Here is a 21,208-nt window from a genome sequence, read left to right as displayed (position 1 = left end):
TTGTATTTCAGCTCCATTGGTGTCTGGGTAAGTAGATTATCTAGGACTATTTAGTCTGCCTTCACACCTGCAAGCATGCAACACATTTGGTGGTCTCCCATCCAAATAATAACCAGGATTCCACCTGCTTAGCTTCCAAGACCAGACAGGACCTTATTCTTCCATGGGAACTCATTTGTTTGGCTTTCCCTTTCTGAAATACTGAAGGGGAGGAAAAAACAAACTTTCCCCTTCCTGAGAGATAGCAGCTTTGCATTTCTTCCTCCACATCAGATTTCACCTGCCCTGCACTGTTCCCCAAAAGAACACAGAAGAATTTTCATGTATGCAGTACAGAAAGCCATATGGGACCTCTTGTCCAAACCCTTTCTGAACTGTCGTTCAAAAAATGAAATCGTATTACCATTTTCCCTGCTGCTATTCTGAATTAAAAGTGTGCTAGGAAAGTCCCATTATTTGTTGAGCAGGTACCATATGTTATGCTTTCCTGTGTTGACCTGTTGACCCCGGAAATTGGCACTCCTATTATTGAACAACACACAATGCTTCTTTTCAGTCCGTTTACTAAAGAATTGAGCAACCAGCCAAGCACAGTTTGAAATATCCATCCTGCACTCAGAGAAATATGCAAATCATGCTTCCTTTGTGCTTTGCAGCTGTCCCATAGAAGTAGATATCAGGAAGTAACTCCCTAATAATATGAAAGTGTAGAGACTGGTACATGAGAGATAAACACAGATCAGTAAACGCCTACTGAGATCTTCCAGACCTTTATTTTCTTGCTTCTCTTCTCATTTTTTGGAGCTAGAAAGAAACAAACAGGAAGATCTTCCAAAAGAGTTTGGAGTCATGAATGCAAGCGGAATTTCCCACACTTGATTTCAAAACTGTCTTTTCCCAAATATTTGTTAGTGGTTGATCATTAAACACAAACCTGAAACTGGGAAGAATTCTAGAGAAAAGACTTTCTCTGATATAAAGATAGCTCTTCACCATGAAACCATTGACCCCTCTGGTGTTCATTTTATCCTTTTTACTTTGTGCTTTTGGACAAAAGGTAAGATTTTGTTTTAAATGAAATCTCTAGTTTAGTGGCAAGAAACCTTTTATTTTCAGTACTTTGTTTATTATTTTGATTTATATCTTTGAACGTATCTGTCATGGATCTGCAATACACATAAATGTTACATAAAAGTGTTTCTTTCTTCTAGCAAGAGACAGACCTGGTAGAAGAATGTGTGAACAAGAGCTATACTCAGAATTCCTGTGCGAAGGTTTTCTGCCATCCATGGCAGAGGTGTGTAAAAGGGACCTGTCTCTGTAAGCTGCCCTACCAATGCCCCAAAAATGGGACATCAGTTTGTACGACCGACAAGGCAACTTTCCGAACTTACTGTCAGCTGAAAAGCTATGAATGCCAACGTAAAAAGGGCAAGTTTATGCACAGAGGAAGCTGCAACCTTCAAGGTAAAAAGATTCTGTTTCTCTTTTGGGGTTTTATATCAATCATTGGTATGGAGAGGGACAAGCTTTTAGGATGGAGAATGAAAGCAGATTGGAATCTTCAATGTTTCACTAAATGTGTGAAACAACATTTAATATTTTTATATAGGTCAAATTTACACAATTGTTTGCAAAGAACTAGCATTGGGGGCAGAGGAATGTGGCCTCTAGAACATGACCATACAGCCCGAAAAAACCTACAACAACCCAATGAGGTCTTGATTTGAATAGCAGAGTAAGGGGCACATGCATTATTTGTAATAGGCACAATATCTCATTGGGACTTTTTACTTTTACTTACAAATGGATTCTTATGACATGTTAATTTAGCAATATATGTAAATTACATTTAGTTCAGCAATTATTCTGTTGGGAGTGCTTTGGTTGTGTGTTCCTGCATTTCAGGAGGTTAAACTGGATGGCCCTTGTGGTCTCTTCCAATTCCAATTCTATATTTTCTAGTTCTTTTCTTGAGTACAATTACCTTAGTAGGCTACTTGTGGATTTTGATCAATTTTCATATATTGAATGAGTATAAATTGTAATATATTTTCTTTTTTATAGAGACTTTTAGAGTTCTTTTGGAACCTAAAAATACATCTTCAGAAGGAATTGTTCAAGTCGAATTGAAAGACTCTGAGAAGGCATTTATATGTGGAGAAGGATGGGGTATACAAGAGGCCAACGTAGCCTGCAAGGAGCTTAATTTTCCAGAGTAAGAAATTCTTGCACAAAGTGGAATGGAGGGATCTTGAAGCTGATTACTGTGATCTTTAAAAGATAGCACCACTAATTAGCAAAGTACCAGAATCTTCTGTGTTGGCTTGGCTATAGATAAAAGCAATCTTTCCTAACCCTGTGCCCCCCAGATTTTTATAATAGTTCCCATCATGGTGAGCCTTCATTTAACAAGTCTGGGTTACCTGGCACTTGCGAAATCATATACATGCACTCTAACTCAGGTATAGACAAACTTTGGCCCTCCAAGTGTTTTGGACTGCAACTCTCATAATTCCTAACAGCTAGAAGGCAGAGATGTTTCAAAGACTCTTGCAAAGACTCTTTCCTCTTTGACCACTGAGGAAGTTAAAGCCAGAAATAGCTGGTATATATTGTCCTTCAAACAGTGATAATACTTAATGTGTGTGTTTTATATTTCCTTGCATAGAGGGGCTGATCGCATAGAACATATTGATCCAGATAATGCCTCAAAGCCACTGGAATGCCTTAAGGCAACTTGCAGAGGGATAGAGACCAGTTTGGCTGAGTGTGCTGTAAGTCGGTTGAATCAAAGTGATGTGAAGTTGGCAAAGGTGGTGTGCCACACACGGCATAAAGGTTAGTATACCAAGTTGAGGGGATGTACAGTCAGACAAATTTGTTGTTATAATGGGACTTGCAACAACATGTTACATGCAATACTCGTTCTAGCCATGCCATGTTTTAGAGTATATAGTTTTTTTCTGAGTTACTACAATAAGACATGTAATATTCTATAGTTTCTAAATATTGTCAGTTCCCTCTGGGCTGTTTTGGAAGTTAAGATTGCAACCCTTACATTTACTGCTTTGGTAAATCTTAGACACCCCCTCAATAAAATCTTCCTTTTCTCCTCAGTTCCTCGATTTGATACCGTAAATCAGAATATAATATTAAGGGTGGGAAAATTGTTAGAGAAAAATTGACAATTTTAATATCTGAACCCTGAACCCGCCATAACATTTTGTGACACGGCATTTGCAAAATGAAATCTAATCTGAAAGCAAAATTAGACATTCATTTCCTTATAGAAAATATTTTACTGAAAAACTCTTTCTCATTCCATTTTACAGAATGTTCCCGCAGTGAATTTCGTTGCGTCAATAGCAAATGCATCCCTTTAGATAAAACGTGTGATGGAATCAATGATTGCGGTGACTTAAGTGATGAAGTATGTTGCAAAGGTATACTATGTGTCTCTTCATATATATCTTTTCATAGTTTATAATTTGTTGGCCAGTGAAGGAAGTGCTTCAAAGATACTTCAAAGTTGTGTCAGACAAATACATAAAAAATTGGTCTATCTAGACTAGTGCTTCCCAATCTGTAGTTTGTGGACCACCAGTGCTCCCCAAGAACTAAAATATGGTCTGCAGCCTCACTGTTACTACACTGTTGCAACAAGAGCTACTGGTCTCGGGGAAACCCTCTTATAGGGCCAAGGCAATGGGGTTGTTAGGAGGAGCGAGGCTGACTACCCATGAAAGGCATGACAACAAACCTCCTGACTGCTACTTCTCCCTCCCTCCCTCCCTAGAACGGAGCCATTCCATGTGACACCTGGAAGCAGGAGTGCCTTTGAGTCTTTGTTTTTAGACCTGTTCCTGGGGTTATTTGCGGTGCTGATTCAGAAAATTGCATTGGATTTTCTATAGATTATTAAATATGGTTTTCTATGGGTGAGCAGATGGCAACTACAGGATAGTATATGTTCTGTATCAGAAAGTAGAGCTGATATGGTCTGTCCAATGCAATTTTCTGAATCAGCACCTCAAATAACCAAACCAAATCTAAAGTTGACCAAAAACTGATTTGTAATTCTTTTGGTACTAATGTTGGAGAGTGGTCCCTTGTCAAAAAAAAGGCTGGGACTATCTAGACTGATTCTTAAACAAGGCATTAGAAGACACCTGGTGCTTCTCAATTGGTTTAGACAGTAATTAGATTTTCATGCTGTCTTCAAACCAAATTTAAATCGATGATTTAATCCACATTATGGAATTCACTTCCACAGCTCCCTTTCTGTTCTCCTTCAGTGAGCAGTCTAATACCTCTTTATTCAGACAGGTTATTCAGACTCTATTGAAAAAGTGGCTTTTACATAATACTATCCCAATTAACCACCTGTTGTCCCTTTTTTCAGCTCCATGTTGCATTTTTCTACTTTGCCTTCAGTTTACTACATTTGCTGCAAAATGAATACAAAGTGCAACAGTAGTTTGCATTCAATTAATTCAGCAGAGGAAAATCATGCTTTTCCCAGTACACTTAGGCAAAAGCTAACTGTTGCCGTCTTTTCTAGTTTTGTGTGTTTTTCCTCTTTAATTACCTTTACTATGACCACACCCTGATGTTCTTTGGACACACATGTCACTGGGTTGCTATGAGTTTTCCGGGCTGTATGGCCATGTTCCAGAAGCATTTTCTGCTGATGTTTCACCCACATCTATGGCAGGCATCCTGAGAGGTTGAGGGGTCTGTTGGAAAATAGGCAAGTGTGGTTTATATATCTGTAGAATGTCCAGGGTGGGAGAAAGAACTCTTGTCTGCTTGAGGCAGGTGTGAATGTTGCAGTTGGCCACCTTGATTAGCATTGAATGGCCTTGCAGCTTCAAAGCCTGGCTGGTTGCTGCCGGGGAATCCTTTGTTGGGAAGTGTTAGCTGGCTCTGATTGATTCTTGTCTGGAATTCCCCTGCTTTTTGAGTGTTGCTCTTTATTTACAGTCCTTTAGTGACACATGTCACTGTTTATACCTGTGAAATCTTACAGAGTTTGCTTTGTATGGCACTTTTTTGGAATGTTTAAAATTATTTTGAACTGTTTACCTTGCATATCTTGAAATGCCTTGATCTGATGTGTAAATAGCTTGGTATAATCATTTGTATATTTATGAGTGTTACCCTTTTATGAGATGAATGTTATCTTTCCAATAGCATGCAAAGGCGACAGCTTCCACTGCAATTCAGGTGTATGCATTCCAAACAAATTCCGCTGTAACAACGAAAGGGATTGCCTAACTGGAGAAGATGAAAGTCACCAATTGTGTAAGCCTAGTCTTTTCAATTATCTTTTAAAAAATTGTAAACACAGGTAGAATAATGTCCGTTTCTGTAACCATTTCATAGTGCAAACAGAATATTATTCACTTAATTGTCTTAACATTGCTGATTGCGCATTTATCTCTCACATGTGTGTAGCAATATTACTCCCCTCCTTCCCCCTCTCCCGCCACCCTCTGGGAACAGTACTTTCCTTCGTTCAAATATTATTTTAATTGATTGATCATGAAGAGCATATGGTTCAGTTCCTATCAGTCTGTTTAAAGGTAACTTTTGCTCTCTTAGTCATGATCTGGAAAGTATTATATGAAATCAAATGCTTACAAAGAAAGACAGCCTACAGAATTATCGTAGTATGTTTTGGTCATTTTGGATGCTCTTGGTTTCTGTATCTTTGATTTTATATTAATGTCCTTGTTTCAAACAGGTAATGGAAGACATGCGGAAAATGAAAAAGGTGATATTTTGTGTATTGTTATTGTTTTGCTGTTCTACCTCATGTTTAAAGGGTAGTTGGAACCATATTGAATGGTTCCTTCTCAGTTGTGCAAAGTAAACAGTAAAGTTGTAAGATCTGGAAAAATACTCTATACAGAGTTTAATTAATATGGCACACTAGTCTCCTTACCCCCAGACCTTGGAAAAATTGCCTTTTGGGATTTCCAAGTCTGCATGACCATTTAATGTGCTTATTGGGGTATCATGGGAAAAGTACTCTAAAAAGTTACTTCTTCAAGCTCTAGTTCACTGCTCCATTCTGTGGAATCTTGGGATTTATAGTTTTATATTGACTTCAGCATTTTCTGCTGTAGAGTTCCAAAGCCTCATCAGAGGACCATTCTCAAAATTTCATAGGCTACAGCAATGGCATTTACTGAATTGCTATAATTGCATTTGAGAACTCGTTTTGCGCTTGAGCCCATACTAGCAAATTTTACATGCAAGTGTTTCCAGTTTTTTCAACATTATCCCCTGCTAAGGCTTACAGATTCAAAGAACTGTTAAACGCTAGCTGAAACAAACAGTGAAAAGTTGACAGCTTCATTACAAACACTGACATATCATTGAAGGGGATGAAACTAAGCAGTTATTTTAGTAACAACAGTTTAATTATTTGTAAAATTTTGTTTTACTGCAGAAGAAATAGAACAAGCTGAATACTCGATGGATGAAGGTAAATCTGCTGTATAATTTCATACAAGGATACAGAGTTTGTTGCTTTAGGTTAGAAACTGGTAGATAAAGGAGACATGATAGATGTTTGGAAAATTGGGCATAGTATATAAAAAGTTAATAGGATCTCAGATTATCTTTTGCAATTGTTCAGTTATGAATTATTGTTTCCCCTTATGTATTTGCTGAATGTATTTACTGAAATATATATGAATTGTATGTCCACCCATGCCAAGTTGGATGCTCACAGGATAGCAGACAATGCACCTTGGAAACAAACCTTACAGCTTCTTTTGAAGCTGACAAGAACTGGCTGAAATATTAAATATTCAATGGCCTGACAGATCAGACATAAAAGCAATGAAATCCTAAAACTTAATAAAATTAAAGCAGATCAGGACTCTCTCAGGAGGGCATTTCAGAGCTGCAGGACAGAAGGTCAAAGGCAGTATGCCAAGGATGAAGAACATCTGGTGGGCAGACCTCATGCAGGCTGCCAGTGCCTCCTCCATCCCAACCCTCTCCTTCCCCAAGGGCCATTTCCTGCACCAGCACAAAATGTGTTCAGCTGCTTATCAAAATAATGTCTAGATTTTGGGCTGTAACCTAGCCAAAAGGAGACAGAAACAAAAAGGTAGACAAAGAATAAGAGAGAAAATATTTGGCATTGAAATGCAAGAAGAAAGTTGAACTTGCTCTTTTTTTAGCTATTCCTATGGACGTTACTTTCTTTAGGAATATGATCCCTGTTGGAAGTTGTGCACTTCTTTTGAAAACCCTTTTGCTCCAATGTGGTCAATTTTGTAAATAACTTGATAAATCCTAAACCTTTTATTGTGCTCTCTTCCGCTTGCGTAATAAGATGCACCAGTGATCTTCTATAACTTATCACCCCTTAGAGCAGTATTTCTCAACCTTCCTAATGCCTCAACCCTTTAATATAGTTCCTCATGTTGTGGGGACTCCAAACCATAACATTATTTTTGTTGCTACTTCAGAACTGTCATTTTGCTACTGTTATGAATCATAATTTAAATATCTGGTATGCAAGATATATTTTCGTTCACTGGACAAAATTTGGTGCAAATACACGATACGCCCAAATTTGAATACTGGTAGGGTTGGGGGGATTGATTTTGTCATTTGGGAGTTGCTGGGATTTATAGTTCACCTACAATCAAAGAGCATTCTGAACTCCATCAATGATATAATTGAACCAAACTTGGCACACCGAACTCCCATGACTAACAGAAAATACTGGAAGGGTTTGGTGGGCATTGACCTTGAGTTTTGGAGTTGTAATTCACCTACATCTAGAGAGCCCTGTGGACTCAAAAAATCATAGATCTGGGTCAAACTTGACATGAATACTCAATATGCCCAAATGTAAACACTGGTGGAGTTTTGGGGAAAATAGACTTGACACTTGGGAGTTGCAGTTGTTGGGATTTATAGTTCACCTACAATCAAAGAGCCCCTTGAACCCCATTAATGATAGAATTGGACCAAACTTCCCACACAGAACCCCCATGACCAACAGAAAATACTGTGTTTTCTGATGGTCTTTGGTGACTCCTCTGACCCCCCCCCTTGCCCCCCCCCCCCTCAGGGATCCCAACCCCAAGGTTGAGAAACACTGCCTTACAGCAGTATTTCCCAACCTTTGGTCCTTCGGGTGTTTTGGACTGCAGCTCCCACAATTCCTAACATCTGGTAAACTCACTGGGCTTTCTGGGAGTTCAGGTGCAAAACACCTGGAAGACCAATGATTGGGAACCACTGCCTTAGAGGAACTAAAAAAAAGAAGTAATGGGAAGCAAATGATAAGAAAATTACAAACCAAGTGAATGTGCTACAAAAATAACACTGTTTCTCTCTTTGATTAAAGAAAGAAGAAAGATCAAAACTTTTTTACCACAACTGCACTGTGGCATAGCAAACCGCACTGTTACTCGCCGGAAACGAATCCTAGGAGGAAATACTGCACAAAAGGTAAAGGAAGAAGGTTAACAGCTTATAAAAAAACCTACTACAGTTAACTCCCCACATCCACTGGGGTTAGAGGAGCAGGAGAGCATGAAAGTGGAAATGTGAATTAAAAATACTGGGTTTATTACCTGAGATAATCCAACCCTAGGAGACTCTAAGATATTTGAACACAGCTCTATAGTCCAACTGGAGAAGTTAGAGATTTCCAGAGAGAACATATCAATTAAATCTGTGACTAATCAAATCTTCAAAAGTTCAACCTGAAATTTGAGGAGCTGACTGTATAATGGCAGTGCTAAATTAGTCATACATATAGTGGCAGATTTTCAAAATAACCACAATAGATAGTGAAAACTCATGACATGCAGGCTTGATACTCAGGAAATAGCTAATAAGTAGTTATACCTAAGTACCAAATGAAAGTATTCATTCTGTAAAATTAACTTACTGTCTACATCCACAATGTACACAACACACATTTCTATCCTTAAAAAATAGGGTTTAGGCAACTCATGTTGTCTGTATAAAAGGAAAACCTTTCTAATTCCCTTTTGTTCATTCATCATCATTGTTGTATGTATTTATATCTCACTAACCCTAAAAAAAATTGAATCAATAAGGTCCACAATTTAAAGGGAAGGTAAAGTAAACGTTTCCCCTGACATTAAGTCTAGTCGTGTCCGACTCTGAGGGGTGGGGACCATCTCCATTTCTAAGCTGAAGAGCCAGCATTGTTCGTAGACACCTCCAAGGTTGTGATCGGCATAACTGCATATACTGCCGTTACTTTCCCACAGAAGTGGTACCTATTTATCCACTCACATTTGCATGTTTTCGAACTGATAGGTTGGCAGAAACTGGGCCTAACAGCAGAAGCGCACCCTGCTCCCCGGATTCGAACTGCTGACCTTTTGGTCAGCAAGTCCAGCAGCTCAACGGTTTAACCCACTGTGCCATCAGGAGGCAATAAAGTACAATACAATTAAAAACATAAAAAGTGAACATAACAGTAGAAGTAAACTATTTACAGTATTAAAACAATTCACACTGCAAGTTAAAATAGCTGAATGCAAGTAAAAAGATGAAAAACTCTTTAAAATAATTCAGTTAAAACAACAGAGCACCCCCTAGCATGTTTCTTTTCTTTCTTTCTTTTAAAACCTTACTTTTCTAAAAGTCTGTCTGAACAAAAAAGGTTGTAGATAGAAATACAAGGAGGCAACCATTCTAGCCTCCCTGGGAAGAGAACTGAAAAGTCTAAGAACAGCCACCAAGAAAGTCCACTGACATTCCCAGGAATTGTGCTTGTGATGGTGGAGGGACTTAGGACCCTTCTACACTGCCATATAATGCAGTTTAAAACTGCATGATATGGCCAGTGTAGATTCATATAATGCAGTTCAGTGCAGTTGAACTTACTTCTATGAGTCTACGTTAACTATATAGCACGGTTAGAAACTGGCCATCTCATCTAGGTAGACATGATCTGCCAGATAGCCTAGACCTGAGCCATACATGGCATTATGAGTTATAGTCAGCACTTCAACTCATTCATTAGTTATAAAATTACCAAGAACAACTCTTAACAAATGCTACAAACAATGTGTATTGAGAAGTAATACTGATAGCAGGACAGTTTTTATTTTATTTTCTTAAAACTTGTTTCTGTGGGCAACAAAAACCTGGAATGATTCAGTACCTCTTTTTGTACAGGATGAATTTCCCTGGCAAGTGGCAATTAGAGGTGAAAGAGAAAGAGTGAGTTGTGGAGGGGTTTATATTGGAGGCTGCTGGGTTTTGACTGCAGCACATTGTGTGAGGTAAGTGGCTTGAATGGTTCGAGAAACACCTTTGTAATACAATTATTTTAAAGAATCAACATTGCCTCTATCATACAGGAAAGAGGAAGAAAAGAAGAATTAAAGATAAATCGTCATACCTAAACTTTAATTCTAACTAATCAAAACAAATAGTGTGGTTAAAGAAAAATATCATAAACCACCTAATACATCCAAACATCCACAATACATCCAAACCACTCAAAACAGAGAATTTGGATATCTTAAAACATATCTTTCCAAAGTATTTTATGCTCTGGTATAATCACAATACATTCAAAGTCGATGTCCAATACAGTTTCACTTAACACAGTACCAAAACGTGCATATACTATAATCAAAGTCCTGACCTCATACATGATGAAATAATGTGTATTTCATCTTAAATGTAAAAGATGTTTTCAACAATAAGTGGGAATAGTTAAAGGTATATTGTGCTTGTAAAGTCAATGCAGCCAAGTTCTATCTCACATTTGGACCTGGCTGTCACCTACCCTTAGTAAGAATCCTTTATCCCTTGTTTCTAAAGTTAGATGCTTATCCACTGTGTAAATAATATCAAATAAATGTAACCTTTACAAGATGTGGTTACATTGCATACTCATGGTGCATCTCAGCTGTAGGAGTAATGCAGTTTGATACATTAACTGTTACAGCTCAATGCTAATGGGATCGTGGGAGTTGTACTTCTTCAAGGTCTTTCGCCTTCTCTTCCAGAGAGTGCTTCACCAAATGATAACTCTCATGACTCCATAGTATTGAGCATGGCCGTTGTGTCAAATTACATGAATTCTACAGTGTAGATGAGCCTTCAGTGGCTGACAGTTGCCTAAAAGGTAGACCTCGGGGATTTAAAAAACAATAATTAAAAGCAGGTGACTCAACAGCAACAGAAAAAGAAGACATGAAATGCACCACATGACTTTCATGCTAGTATAGATAAAAAATAAACAATAAACAACTCACATTTTTAAAATTGAAAATATTTTTCAATTTTTAAAGTATTAACTTTTTTGCAAAATGAAAAATATTAATGTTCCTGAGAAATTCTTGACGTAGTAAAGGTAAAGGTTTCCCCTGATATTAAGTCTAGTCGTGTACAACTCTGGGTGGTGGTGCTCATCTCCATTTCTACGCCGAAGAGCCAACATCGTCCGTAGACACCTCCAAGGTCATGTGGCTAGCATGTCTGCATGGAGCACCATTATCTTCCCATACCTATTAATCTACTCACATTTGCATGTTTTCAAACTGCTAGGTTAGCAGAAGCTGGAGCTAACAGTGGGAGCTCACCTTGCTCCCCAGATTCTAACCACCAACTTTTTGGTCAGCAAGTTCAGCAGCTCGGCGGTTTTAACCCGCTGCTCCACCAGGGGTCCCCGATGAGGCAGTAACATGCTCAAAATGGCAATTACATATTAAAAATTGTTATTTAGGGCCTTATTGCACAAGGTAGGTAAAGTGAAATTGTGTCTGCATAATAGTGCCTTCTGCTAAAGCAGTGGTTCTCAACCTGGGGTCCCCAGATGTTTTTGCCTTCAACTCCCAGAAATCCTAACAGCTAGTAAACTGGCTGAGATTTCTGGGAGTTGTAGGCCAAAAACATCTGGGGATCCCAGGTTGAGAACCACTGTGCTAAAGCTTCCCACAAAATATTGTCATTCTTTGGTTGTTGTCCAGTAGAGCACCATTTTAATAGTGATTCTTTTTACTAACACATTCACACACACACATGTGCTATTGATCTGCTTTCCCACTTCCACATAATGATGCCCTGTGCAAAAGTTCGCAAGATGCCAATTATGGGCAGTCAAGGAAAGGTCAGTAGTTGTGTGCTTTGGGTGGGAGATCTAACCCCTTTCTGAAATCTCTGTTGTTCCAATGCTACCATGCTATGGTAGCACCTCATTTTCCTTCTTACACACACATGATACTATAAAATTAGGATATGTAGAATCAAAGTAGAAAAGAAGCACAAGATAAAAGAATGCAATTCTTGTCTTTGGCTTTCTATTTGTCCTCTTCCATGTATGAGTAATTCCCGAGGTACCTTCTACAACAATATGAACGCAAACATGGCGTAGAATGAGAATAAAGAAACAATGAGAAGAGGCTGAGATAATGTTGGAGGAGTTAGTCTCTGTGTGATAAGGTTTGGGCACTAATGGGCATTGTAATCCCAGCATGATCTTGAAAAGTGCACAAGGAAGATAGTAATTTTGATTGCATAGCAATTTTACAGACAATGCAATTGTAATAAAGCTCATAGAAAGATCAGAAGGGATTTAGATACCCAAGGCCACCTGGGCTATCAGTCAACTGGTTACTTGCTACAGGATTGATGCTCATTAATGTCTAACAAAAATATAGGATGGTGTTGACAATTCTTACCAATCAGACATCCATGAGAATCATGAAGTCTCCTGGATATGATTTATGGTAATCTGATTAAAACAAAGCACTATACATATATTTGTAGAACTTTGCTGCTCAAGATAAGATCACTGTAGTAAAGTTGGAGAAGGAACTGTGATGGTTTGGGGAGCAAGTTTCTGACTGCAATAAACACAAAAATAGAAAGCAAAAGTGATCTTTAAAAACAGGAACCTTTGTGTTAAATGTAAGCTATTTGCCAAATTCAGTAACTGGACATTTATCCCAGGGTAATATTGTTTTGTTTTGTTTCTGCAGAGCAAGCCGTACACATGTGTATAAGATATTTACTGGAATGTTGAATTCAGTAAGAACAAATGATGGGATAGACACATTTAATTTAAAAAGAATTATAATCCATGAAAACTATAATTCCAAAACATATGAAAATGACATTGCGTTGCTGGAGTTGAGACCCAAGGACCTGGGAAGATGTCAGCCGCCCAATTCTGTGCCCGTATGCATCCCTTGGTCACGATATATGTTCAGAAGCGGTCATCAGTGCAAAGTGTCTGGCTGGGGATTTGATGAAGGTAATCCTTTGTCTATCAATAGGCAGTCACATGAGGCCAAGTATGATTGTCTTCTAAGAGCAGAGTCTTGGTGGTGGGTCTGGAGACCATTCAAGATCCACATGTTCTTTCAAAGTGAGGACATAGATTTTCAGATGGAAGACAAGCATGACAAAGGTTTGCTTGACATGCCTTCATCTTGACATGTTTCCTCTTTTGCCCTGCCTCCTCATATACTGACAGACCAAAGTGGCAGCTTTCTAAATCTTTCCTCCTGACACATTTCCCTCTCTTAGTGGAAGTTGCTCGCATGTTGCTAATGTTAAAAAGAGATCTAGCCACCGATCAGTTCCTATACCTTTTGATTATCTGCCATGTGAACTGGGTATCACAACCCAACTGCACTTGTGACTCTGAGGTTGAGAAAAAGGTAAAGGACATTTTAACCTCAGACATCATATCAACAAGCCTTGTATCTAAACCCAAACCCCAAACCCCACTATCCTGACTAAACAGAACAAACTGCAGCCTGGCAGATGTTAATGTATAACGATTCCCATCAGCTCTAATCATGATGCCTAATGATGAAGAATACAAGAGTTGTAGTGCAGTATCTGGAGGGCCACATAAAATGACATGGTGGCCCAGATTCATCCCTGGCATTTGACACATGTGCTTTAGGCCAACTTGGGTAGGCCGAAAGCATCCAGTTGCTTTACTAGTTAAGCCTTGAAGCGTCTTCTTTCACAAGCACTTCTTCCATTATAATGACTTGTCCATTCATTTCTTGTACCTGCTTACTGCAAGCTGGATCGCTTACATTCCTGGGAGTTCTTAACTGCTGCTCCATGTAGTTGACATGTCAGCTAAATAACATAGAAAGGGTAAAGCGGGATCACTCCAGCCACTAGTGACTGGAGTAGATTTGGGGTCATCTGATGTATCAAGGAGACACGGCAGTCTATAGGGAATCTGTTAGGATAATACAAAAAAATCACAATTTCAAAAATATATCACATGTTTCTTTTCACCCTATTTTTTCCTCTCTAGCTTTTACAAGACAATATGCCCTTAAGTGGGGGTATGTTTATTTAATGGAAAACTGTTCGGCCATCTACAAAAACCGTTATTTTGAAGGAATGGAATGTGCAGGTAAGCATGTATTTGGACTTACACGCTCACGCAAACTCATGAGCCAGTACTAAAGGGGCCAAGAGTCTTGAATTACGTTTAACTTAAATTTAAGTTGAGAGAGATTCTTGGGGACTTCATTTCAGTGACAAAAATGCTTCTGACTTGACTTCCAGGTCACCCCTTGAAATGGCCAGATGGGGCCAAAATATGGGTTGAGAAGGGCGGGGTACAAATATCTGAAATAAATAAATAATAAATTCTTTAAGAAGCATTTTGAAGTGGAAAAAAACAGGAGGGGCCCTTGGGGCCACAAAAGTGACCCTAACAAGAACACATTCCCCTCCCTTTCCCTTGGCCTAGAAGCTTCTGGATATACTATTTGCCATTGGAAGGTTATGGCAGTTAGAAGGGTCTGAAGACTTCATGAGACTCATGGATCACTCTTTGTCCATCCTGACTTTAAGCCAGATACAAGGGTGTTAGGACAACTACTTCAATGAAAATAGAAGCCCACCATTGATTTAAATTATAATGTCAAAAGTGGGAAAATATGCATCTGATAATTGTTTTCCCCCTCTTTTCAGGTACACATGATGGTTCTGTAGATTCTTGTAAAGGTGACTCAGGTGGACCTTTGGTTTGTTTTGACTCTGACAATGTGGGATATCTTTGGGGTATTGTGAGCTGGGGTGAGAATTGTGGCGTCAAGGGCTACCCTGGTGTTTATACAAAAGTGGCTGATTATTTTGATTGGATTGGCTTTCATACTGGAATTTCTCTCATTACTCGATATAACGTGTGATTTTGGGAATGAAAGTAAATCCAACGGACCACAATAAAACATTAAAAACATATACAGCATTAAACCTTAATCTAATAACAGTTAAGCCCTATCTGCTCCAATGAGAGACACATATAGCACAATCTTATATGTTTATTCAGAAGTAAGTTGTGATAGAGTTAGCAAGGCTTACTTCTAAATAAGCATGTATAAAATTGTGGGTTTATGCCTACTAAAATAATATGATGTAAGTGATTAACTCTACCTGGATTGTGCCACAGAATATTACCAGTTATGACTCAGTACATTTTTCATTTAAATTCTGATGACCTTCTACAAAGGTCCATATTGTTGTACGTTAGATGTTATATCTGAATAAAAGCACTGCATACACCAATGGAAGGTTGAAGTGGGGTTTTTATTGTGATATCCTAGATATGACAACCAGACTGATTGATAACTGGCAAACAGAGGGAGAAAATGTGGAGGTAGTGACAGACTTTGTATTACTAGGCACAAAGATTACTGCAGACACAGACTGCAGCCAGGAAATCAGAAGACTTTTACTTCTTGGGAGGAGAGCAATGACCAATCTCAAAAAAATAATGAAGAGTAGAGACATCACACTGGCAACGAAGATCCACATAGTTAAAGCAATGGTATTCTCCATAGTAACCTATGGATGTGAGAGATGGACCATAAAGAAGGCTGAGCGAAGGAAGATAGACGCTTTTGAACTGAGGTGCTGGAGGAAAATTCTGAGAGTGCCTTGGACTGCGAGAAGATCAAACCAGTCAATACTCCAAGAAATAATGCCCAGCTGCTCACTGGAGGAAAGAATATTAGAGGCAAAGATGAAGTACTTAGCCACATAATGAGAAAACAGGAAAGCTTTGAGAAGACAATGATTCTGGGGGAAATGGAAGGAAAAGGGAAGAAGGGCCGACCAAGGGCAAGATGAATGGATGGCATACTTGAAGTGACTGGCTTGGCTCTGAAGGAGCTGTGTGGGTGGTGACAGCTGACAGTTAGCTCTGGCGTGGGCTGGTCCATGACCCCCCCCCCCCATTTATCCCCAGGAAAATATTGTTAAATAACTCAGAATGAGAGAACATGATTGGCCATACAGTGAAGACATCTGGCCTTGCGCTGTGGTACTCTGCTGCTGAGTACGCATGCCCAGTGTGGAACACATTTCACCACACTAAAACAGTGGATGTGGCTCTTAATGAGACATGCCGCATTATCACAGGGTGTCTGCGCCCTACACCACTGGAGAAAGTACACTGCTTAGCCGGTATTGCACCACCTGACATCCGCCAGGAAGTTGCAGCCAATAGTGAAAGGACCAAGGCAGAGACATCTCCAGCTCATCCCTTGTTTGGGTATCAGCAAGCACGTCAATGACTTAAATCAAGAAATAGTTTTCTTAGATCTACAAAGACACTCGCTGGAACACCTCAGCAAGCGAGAGTTCAAAAGTGGCAGGCTCAAACCTAGCACCTCAATCCGTGGGTTATTTTATTTATTTATCGTGTCATCAGCAACCATTGTATTACAATTCCAACAGAGCAAAACAAACACAGAGATTAAAAAGAAAAAGAAAAAAAGAAAGAAAAAAAACCACACAGATTTTGTAAATTTGGTATTTGGTTAAATGTCCTTTGACCAGTATCTGGCCACTTGGAGTGCCTCTGGGGTTGCCGCAAGAAGGTCCTCCATCGTGCATGTGGCAGGGCTCAGGGTGCATTGCAGCAGGTGGTCAGTGGTTTGTTCTTCTCCGCACTCGCATGCCGAGGATTCCACCCTGTAGCCCCATTTCTTAAGATTGGCTCTGCATCTCGTGGTGCCAGAGCGCAATCTGTTCAGCGCCTTCCAAGTCGCCCAGTCTTCTGAGTGCCCAGGGGGGAGTCTCTCATCTGGTATCACCCATGAATTGAGGTGCTGGGTTTGGGCCTGCCACTTTTGGACTCTCGCTTGCTGGGGTGTTCCAGCGAGTGTCTCTGTAGTTCTAAGAAAACTATGTCTTGATTTAAGTCGTTGACGTGCTGGCTGATACCCAAACAGGGGATGAGCTGGAGATGTCTCTGCCTTGGTCCTTTCACTATTGGCTGCTACTCCCCGGCGGATGTCAGGTGGTGCAATACCGGCTAAGCAGTGTAATTTCTCCAGTGGTGTGGGTCGCAGACACCCCGTGATAATGCGGCATGTCTCATTAAGAGCCACATCCACTGTTTTAGTGTGATGAGATGTGTTCCACACTGGGCATGCATACTCAGCAGCAGAGTAGCATAGCGCAAGGGCAGATGTCTTCACTGTGTCTGGTTGTGATCCCCAGGTTGTGCCAGTCAGCTTTCGTATGATGTTGTTTCTAGCGCCCACTTTTTGTTTGATGTTCAGGCAGTGCTTCTTGTAGGTCAGAGCACGGTCCAAAGTGACTCCCAGGTATTTGGGTGCGCTGCAATGCTCCAGTGGGATTCCTTCCCAGGTAATCCTCAGAGCTCGAGATGCTTGTCTGTTCTTAAGGTGAAAGGCGCATGTCTGTGTTTTAGATGGATTAGGGATCAGATGGTTTTCCCTGTAATAGGCAGTAAGAGCACCTAGAGCTTCGGAGAGCTTCTGTTCTACCATCTCAAAGCTCCCTGCTTGAGCAGTAATGGCACGATCGTCAGCATAGATGAAACTCTCTGTCCCTTCTGGCAGTGGCTGGTCATTTGTGTAGATGTTGAACATGGATGGAGCAAGCACGCTCCCCTGAGGCAGGCCGTTCTTCTGTTTCCGCCATCTGCTTCTCTGGCCCTGGAACTCAACAAAAAAGCTCCTGTTTTGTAGCAGGTTTCCTATGAGGCGGGTGAGGTGGTAGTCCTTTGTGATATTATACATTTTTCTCAGGAGGAGGCGGTGATTCACAGTATCATAGGCTGCTGACAAGTCTATGAAGACAGCTCCTGTGATCTGCTGCCTTTCAAAGCCATCTTCTATGTGCTGGGTCAGGTTCAGCACTTGCGATGTGCAGCTTTTGCCTTTTCTGAAGCCAGCTTGCTGTGGGATCAGACAGGGGTCTATATTTTCCATAATTCTATGCAAAATAAGTCTCTCCAGAACTTTGTAGAGGTGGCACAACAGGGAGATTGGTCTGTAGCTTTTTGGGTCATTACGGTCTTTGCCTGGCTTCAAGATGGCGATGACTCTTGCTTTCCTCCAGATTTTGGGGATCTGACAGGATGCAGTGCAGTTGTTCATCAGCTCCAGCAGCCAGCGCCTTGCTTTTGGACCAAAGTTCTTGATTTGTTCCATCCGTAGATCATCCAAGCCAGCTGCTTTGCCATTCTTACATTTGTTGAGAGCCATGTCCAATTCAGTAGATGTAAAGGGTTCATGGAGGTTGTTGTTCTCAATCTCTGGTTGTCTGGCTATTGGTTTCTTTCCTACTTTGGTGGCAAGGTTGGGTTTCCCATTCTTCAAGAGTTGGTGTGCTATCTGATCTGCCTTTATGTTGGCATGGGTATTAGTTTGTGAGGGATCGTTGCTCAGCCGTCTCAGCAGCCTCCACGCCTTCTGGCTGCTCCTGCCCATGTCGACCTCTGTGATCAACTTGATCCACTGTTCTTTCTTGGCTTCAGAGATGGAGGACACAATGCTCTGCGCTGCCTGAAGGGTCTGCTCACTGAATGGGTCTTCGTTGTGGAGCCTGTAATAGTTTTCCAACAAGGCAGCTGTTTCAGGAGTAATGCCCTGGAGGTAGTGGGTTCTGCAGCCTCTCGGTATAGAGGCCCGTGAGCAGGTTTTCACTATTTCAATAAAATGTTCGTATTCCTCAGGGACTGGCGCGACCGATGTGATCATGTCGTCTAACATGTCTGAGAATTTAGTCCAATCTGCCTTTCTGAAGTTGTATCTTCGTTTAAATCGAACTTCCTGAGGCCTTATTGTTGGGAACAGTTGGCATATTATTGGTCGGTGCTGTGTGTTTGGGATTGGTGGTCCCACTGATTTGGTGCATTGCTGTACGATGCTGTCGCTCACAAATAAGAGGTCTGGGTTATAACCTCGGTGCCATCTCCCGCTGTTGTAGGATGGTGGGAGCTTGCTATCATGGATGAGTGATAGTTTGTGCAGTTCAGACCAGGACAGGACAGCCTCTCCATTTCTGTCCTCTTGGGCATAGCCCCATACATGGCTATGGCTGTTGAAGTCACCAATTACTACCGCCCTTTGGTGCCTGTCAAAGTTCTCGGGGGAGGAGAAGCAGAAATCTTCATTTGGGGGCTTGTACACAGAGGTGATGGTGATGTTATTAAGCTCTACTGTTATAACCTCGATATTGTTTTCTTCAGTGTTGTGGGCACTGCTGACTTGGAGGCCTGGTTTGACAAAGACAGCACTTCCGTACTGTGCATGTGGTCTTTCCGCTACTAGGATCATTCCTGGAACTTTGGGTTGTTTCTGTCGTTCATCCCTGTGTGTTTCTTGGACACACAGCACGTCACATTTCTTATCTCGGCACAGTTCATAGAGCAGTTGTTCTTTGGCAGCTGACATGCCTTCGATGTTGATTGCGATTATTGTCATGGTTGGTCCTGAAAAGGACCGTTGGTTGTTTTGCTTCCTTGTTTGCATGCTTCAAGTCGTCTCCGGTTGCTTCTGGGTTGAGAGAATCGGCCGTCTACGAAGACGTTGCCCAGGGGACGCCCGGATGTCTTGCAATCCTGCGAGGAGGCTTCTCTCATGTCCCCCAATCCGTGGGTGATACCAGATGAGAGACTCCCCCCTGGGCACTCAGAAGACTGGGCGACTTGGCAGGCGCTGAACAGACTGCGCTCTGGCTCCACGAGATGCAGAGCCAATCTTAAGAAATGGGGCTACAAAGTTGAATCCATGACATGCGAGTGTGGAGAAGAGCAAACCACTGACCACCTGCTGCAATGCAACCTGAGCCCTGCCACATGCACGATGGAGGACCTTCTTGCGGCAACACCAGAGGCACTCCAAGTGGCCAGATACTGGTCAAAGGACATTTAATCAGCTACCAAGTTTGCAACATTTGTGTTTTTTGTTTTTTGGGGTTTTTTTTTATCTGTTTGTTTGTTTTGTTCTGTTAGAAATGTAATACAATGTTCTGGTTGCGGATGACACGAAAAATAAAATAAATTGGCCATGGCTAATTGGGGGCACAGGGTGGATCTACATTGTAGAATTAATGCAGTTTGACACCAGTTTAACTGCCATTGCACAATGCTATGGACTCAAGTGAATTATAACTTCACAAGGGCCGGTGTCTCACCGAATTACAAACCCCAGAATTCAATAGCATTGAGCCATGGCAGTTAAAGAGGCTCCAGGCTGCTATAATTCTGCAGCATACATCCAACCTAGGTCTCCTATAGCTTCATGCAACTCTTATACAGGCTCGCTGTTACACATAGGCTCTTCAGCCCCTTCTTCTCTCTCTATGAGGGCCCTTCCACACAGCCCTATATCCCAGAATATCAAGGCAAAAGATCCCACAATATTTGCCTTGATAATTCTGGGTTATCTGATAGATACATTGCCATATATTCTAGTTCAAAGCAGTTAATGTGGGATTTTCTACCTTGATATTCTGGGATATAGGGTTGTGTGGAAGGACTCTGAGTCTATACCAAGCACCACATGAATTCACTTTAATATTTTTATCTATTATTATTATTATTATTTTCTATAAAATGAAAGAAAATGCAGATGAACCTATGAACTCTTGAGCAATTCCAGAAGCCCCTTCTGTGCCCTGTGTGAGAACCAGAAATGGGACCTAATCTGGGGGACAAAGGACCTTCCTGGATCTCAGTGGGGATCCAGCTGCCAGCTGCCCAGCAGTTCCCCTCCAGGGGTCACTGATATCCACGAGACAAAAGTCTAGGATGAAACTCCAATTACAAGCACATCAACACATATACATCGTTGAGACTCTTGGTTTCCTAGCATGGAAAGATGTCTCAGACAACAACTCCTATTGTGTTCTTCAGCCGGGCCCCAGTATCTGCATA

At 40.8% G+C, this 21,208-nt stretch overlaps 1 protein-coding gene and 1 long non-coding RNA gene across 2 annotated transcripts in view; one reads left to right on the top strand and one right to left on the bottom strand.

Moving 5' to 3' along the window:
- Nucleotides 1-762: 762 nt before the first annotated feature.
- Nucleotides 763-15,579, top strand: CFI (complement factor I). The gene is made up of 13 exons (XM_060779100.2): nucleotides 763-1,057; nucleotides 1,212-1,467; nucleotides 2,068-2,218; nucleotides 2,672-2,841; nucleotides 3,336-3,446; nucleotides 5,197-5,307; nucleotides 5,750-5,779; nucleotides 6,461-6,496; nucleotides 8,384-8,487; nucleotides 10,198-10,304; nucleotides 13,014-13,288; nucleotides 14,318-14,419; nucleotides 14,986-15,579. The coding sequence occupies exons 1-13, from the start codon at nucleotides 995-997 to the stop codon at nucleotides 15,201-15,203; spliced, it is 1,734 nt and encodes a 577-aa protein (XP_060635083.2). The 5' UTR covers nucleotides 763-994; the 3' UTR covers nucleotides 15,204-15,579.
- LOC137097160 (uncharacterized) overlaps nucleotides 13,074-21,208 on the bottom strand; it is a 13,249-nt gene continuing 5,114 nt past the window's right edge. The window contains exon 2 of the long non-coding RNA XR_010909997.1: nucleotides 13,074-14,239. This is a non-coding gene — a long non-coding RNA (uncharacterized lncRNA). The remainder of the gene's footprint in view (nucleotides 14,240-21,208) is intronic.

Source organism: Anolis sagrei, chromosome 5 (assembly GCF_037176765.1).
Source record: "Anolis sagrei isolate rAnoSag1 chromosome 5, rAnoSag1.mat, whole genome shotgun sequence".
Lineage (NCBI taxonomy): Eukaryota > Metazoa > Chordata > Lepidosauria > Squamata > Dactyloidae > Anolis > Anolis sagrei.
This window is presented reverse-complemented; position numbering and strand designations above follow the sequence as displayed.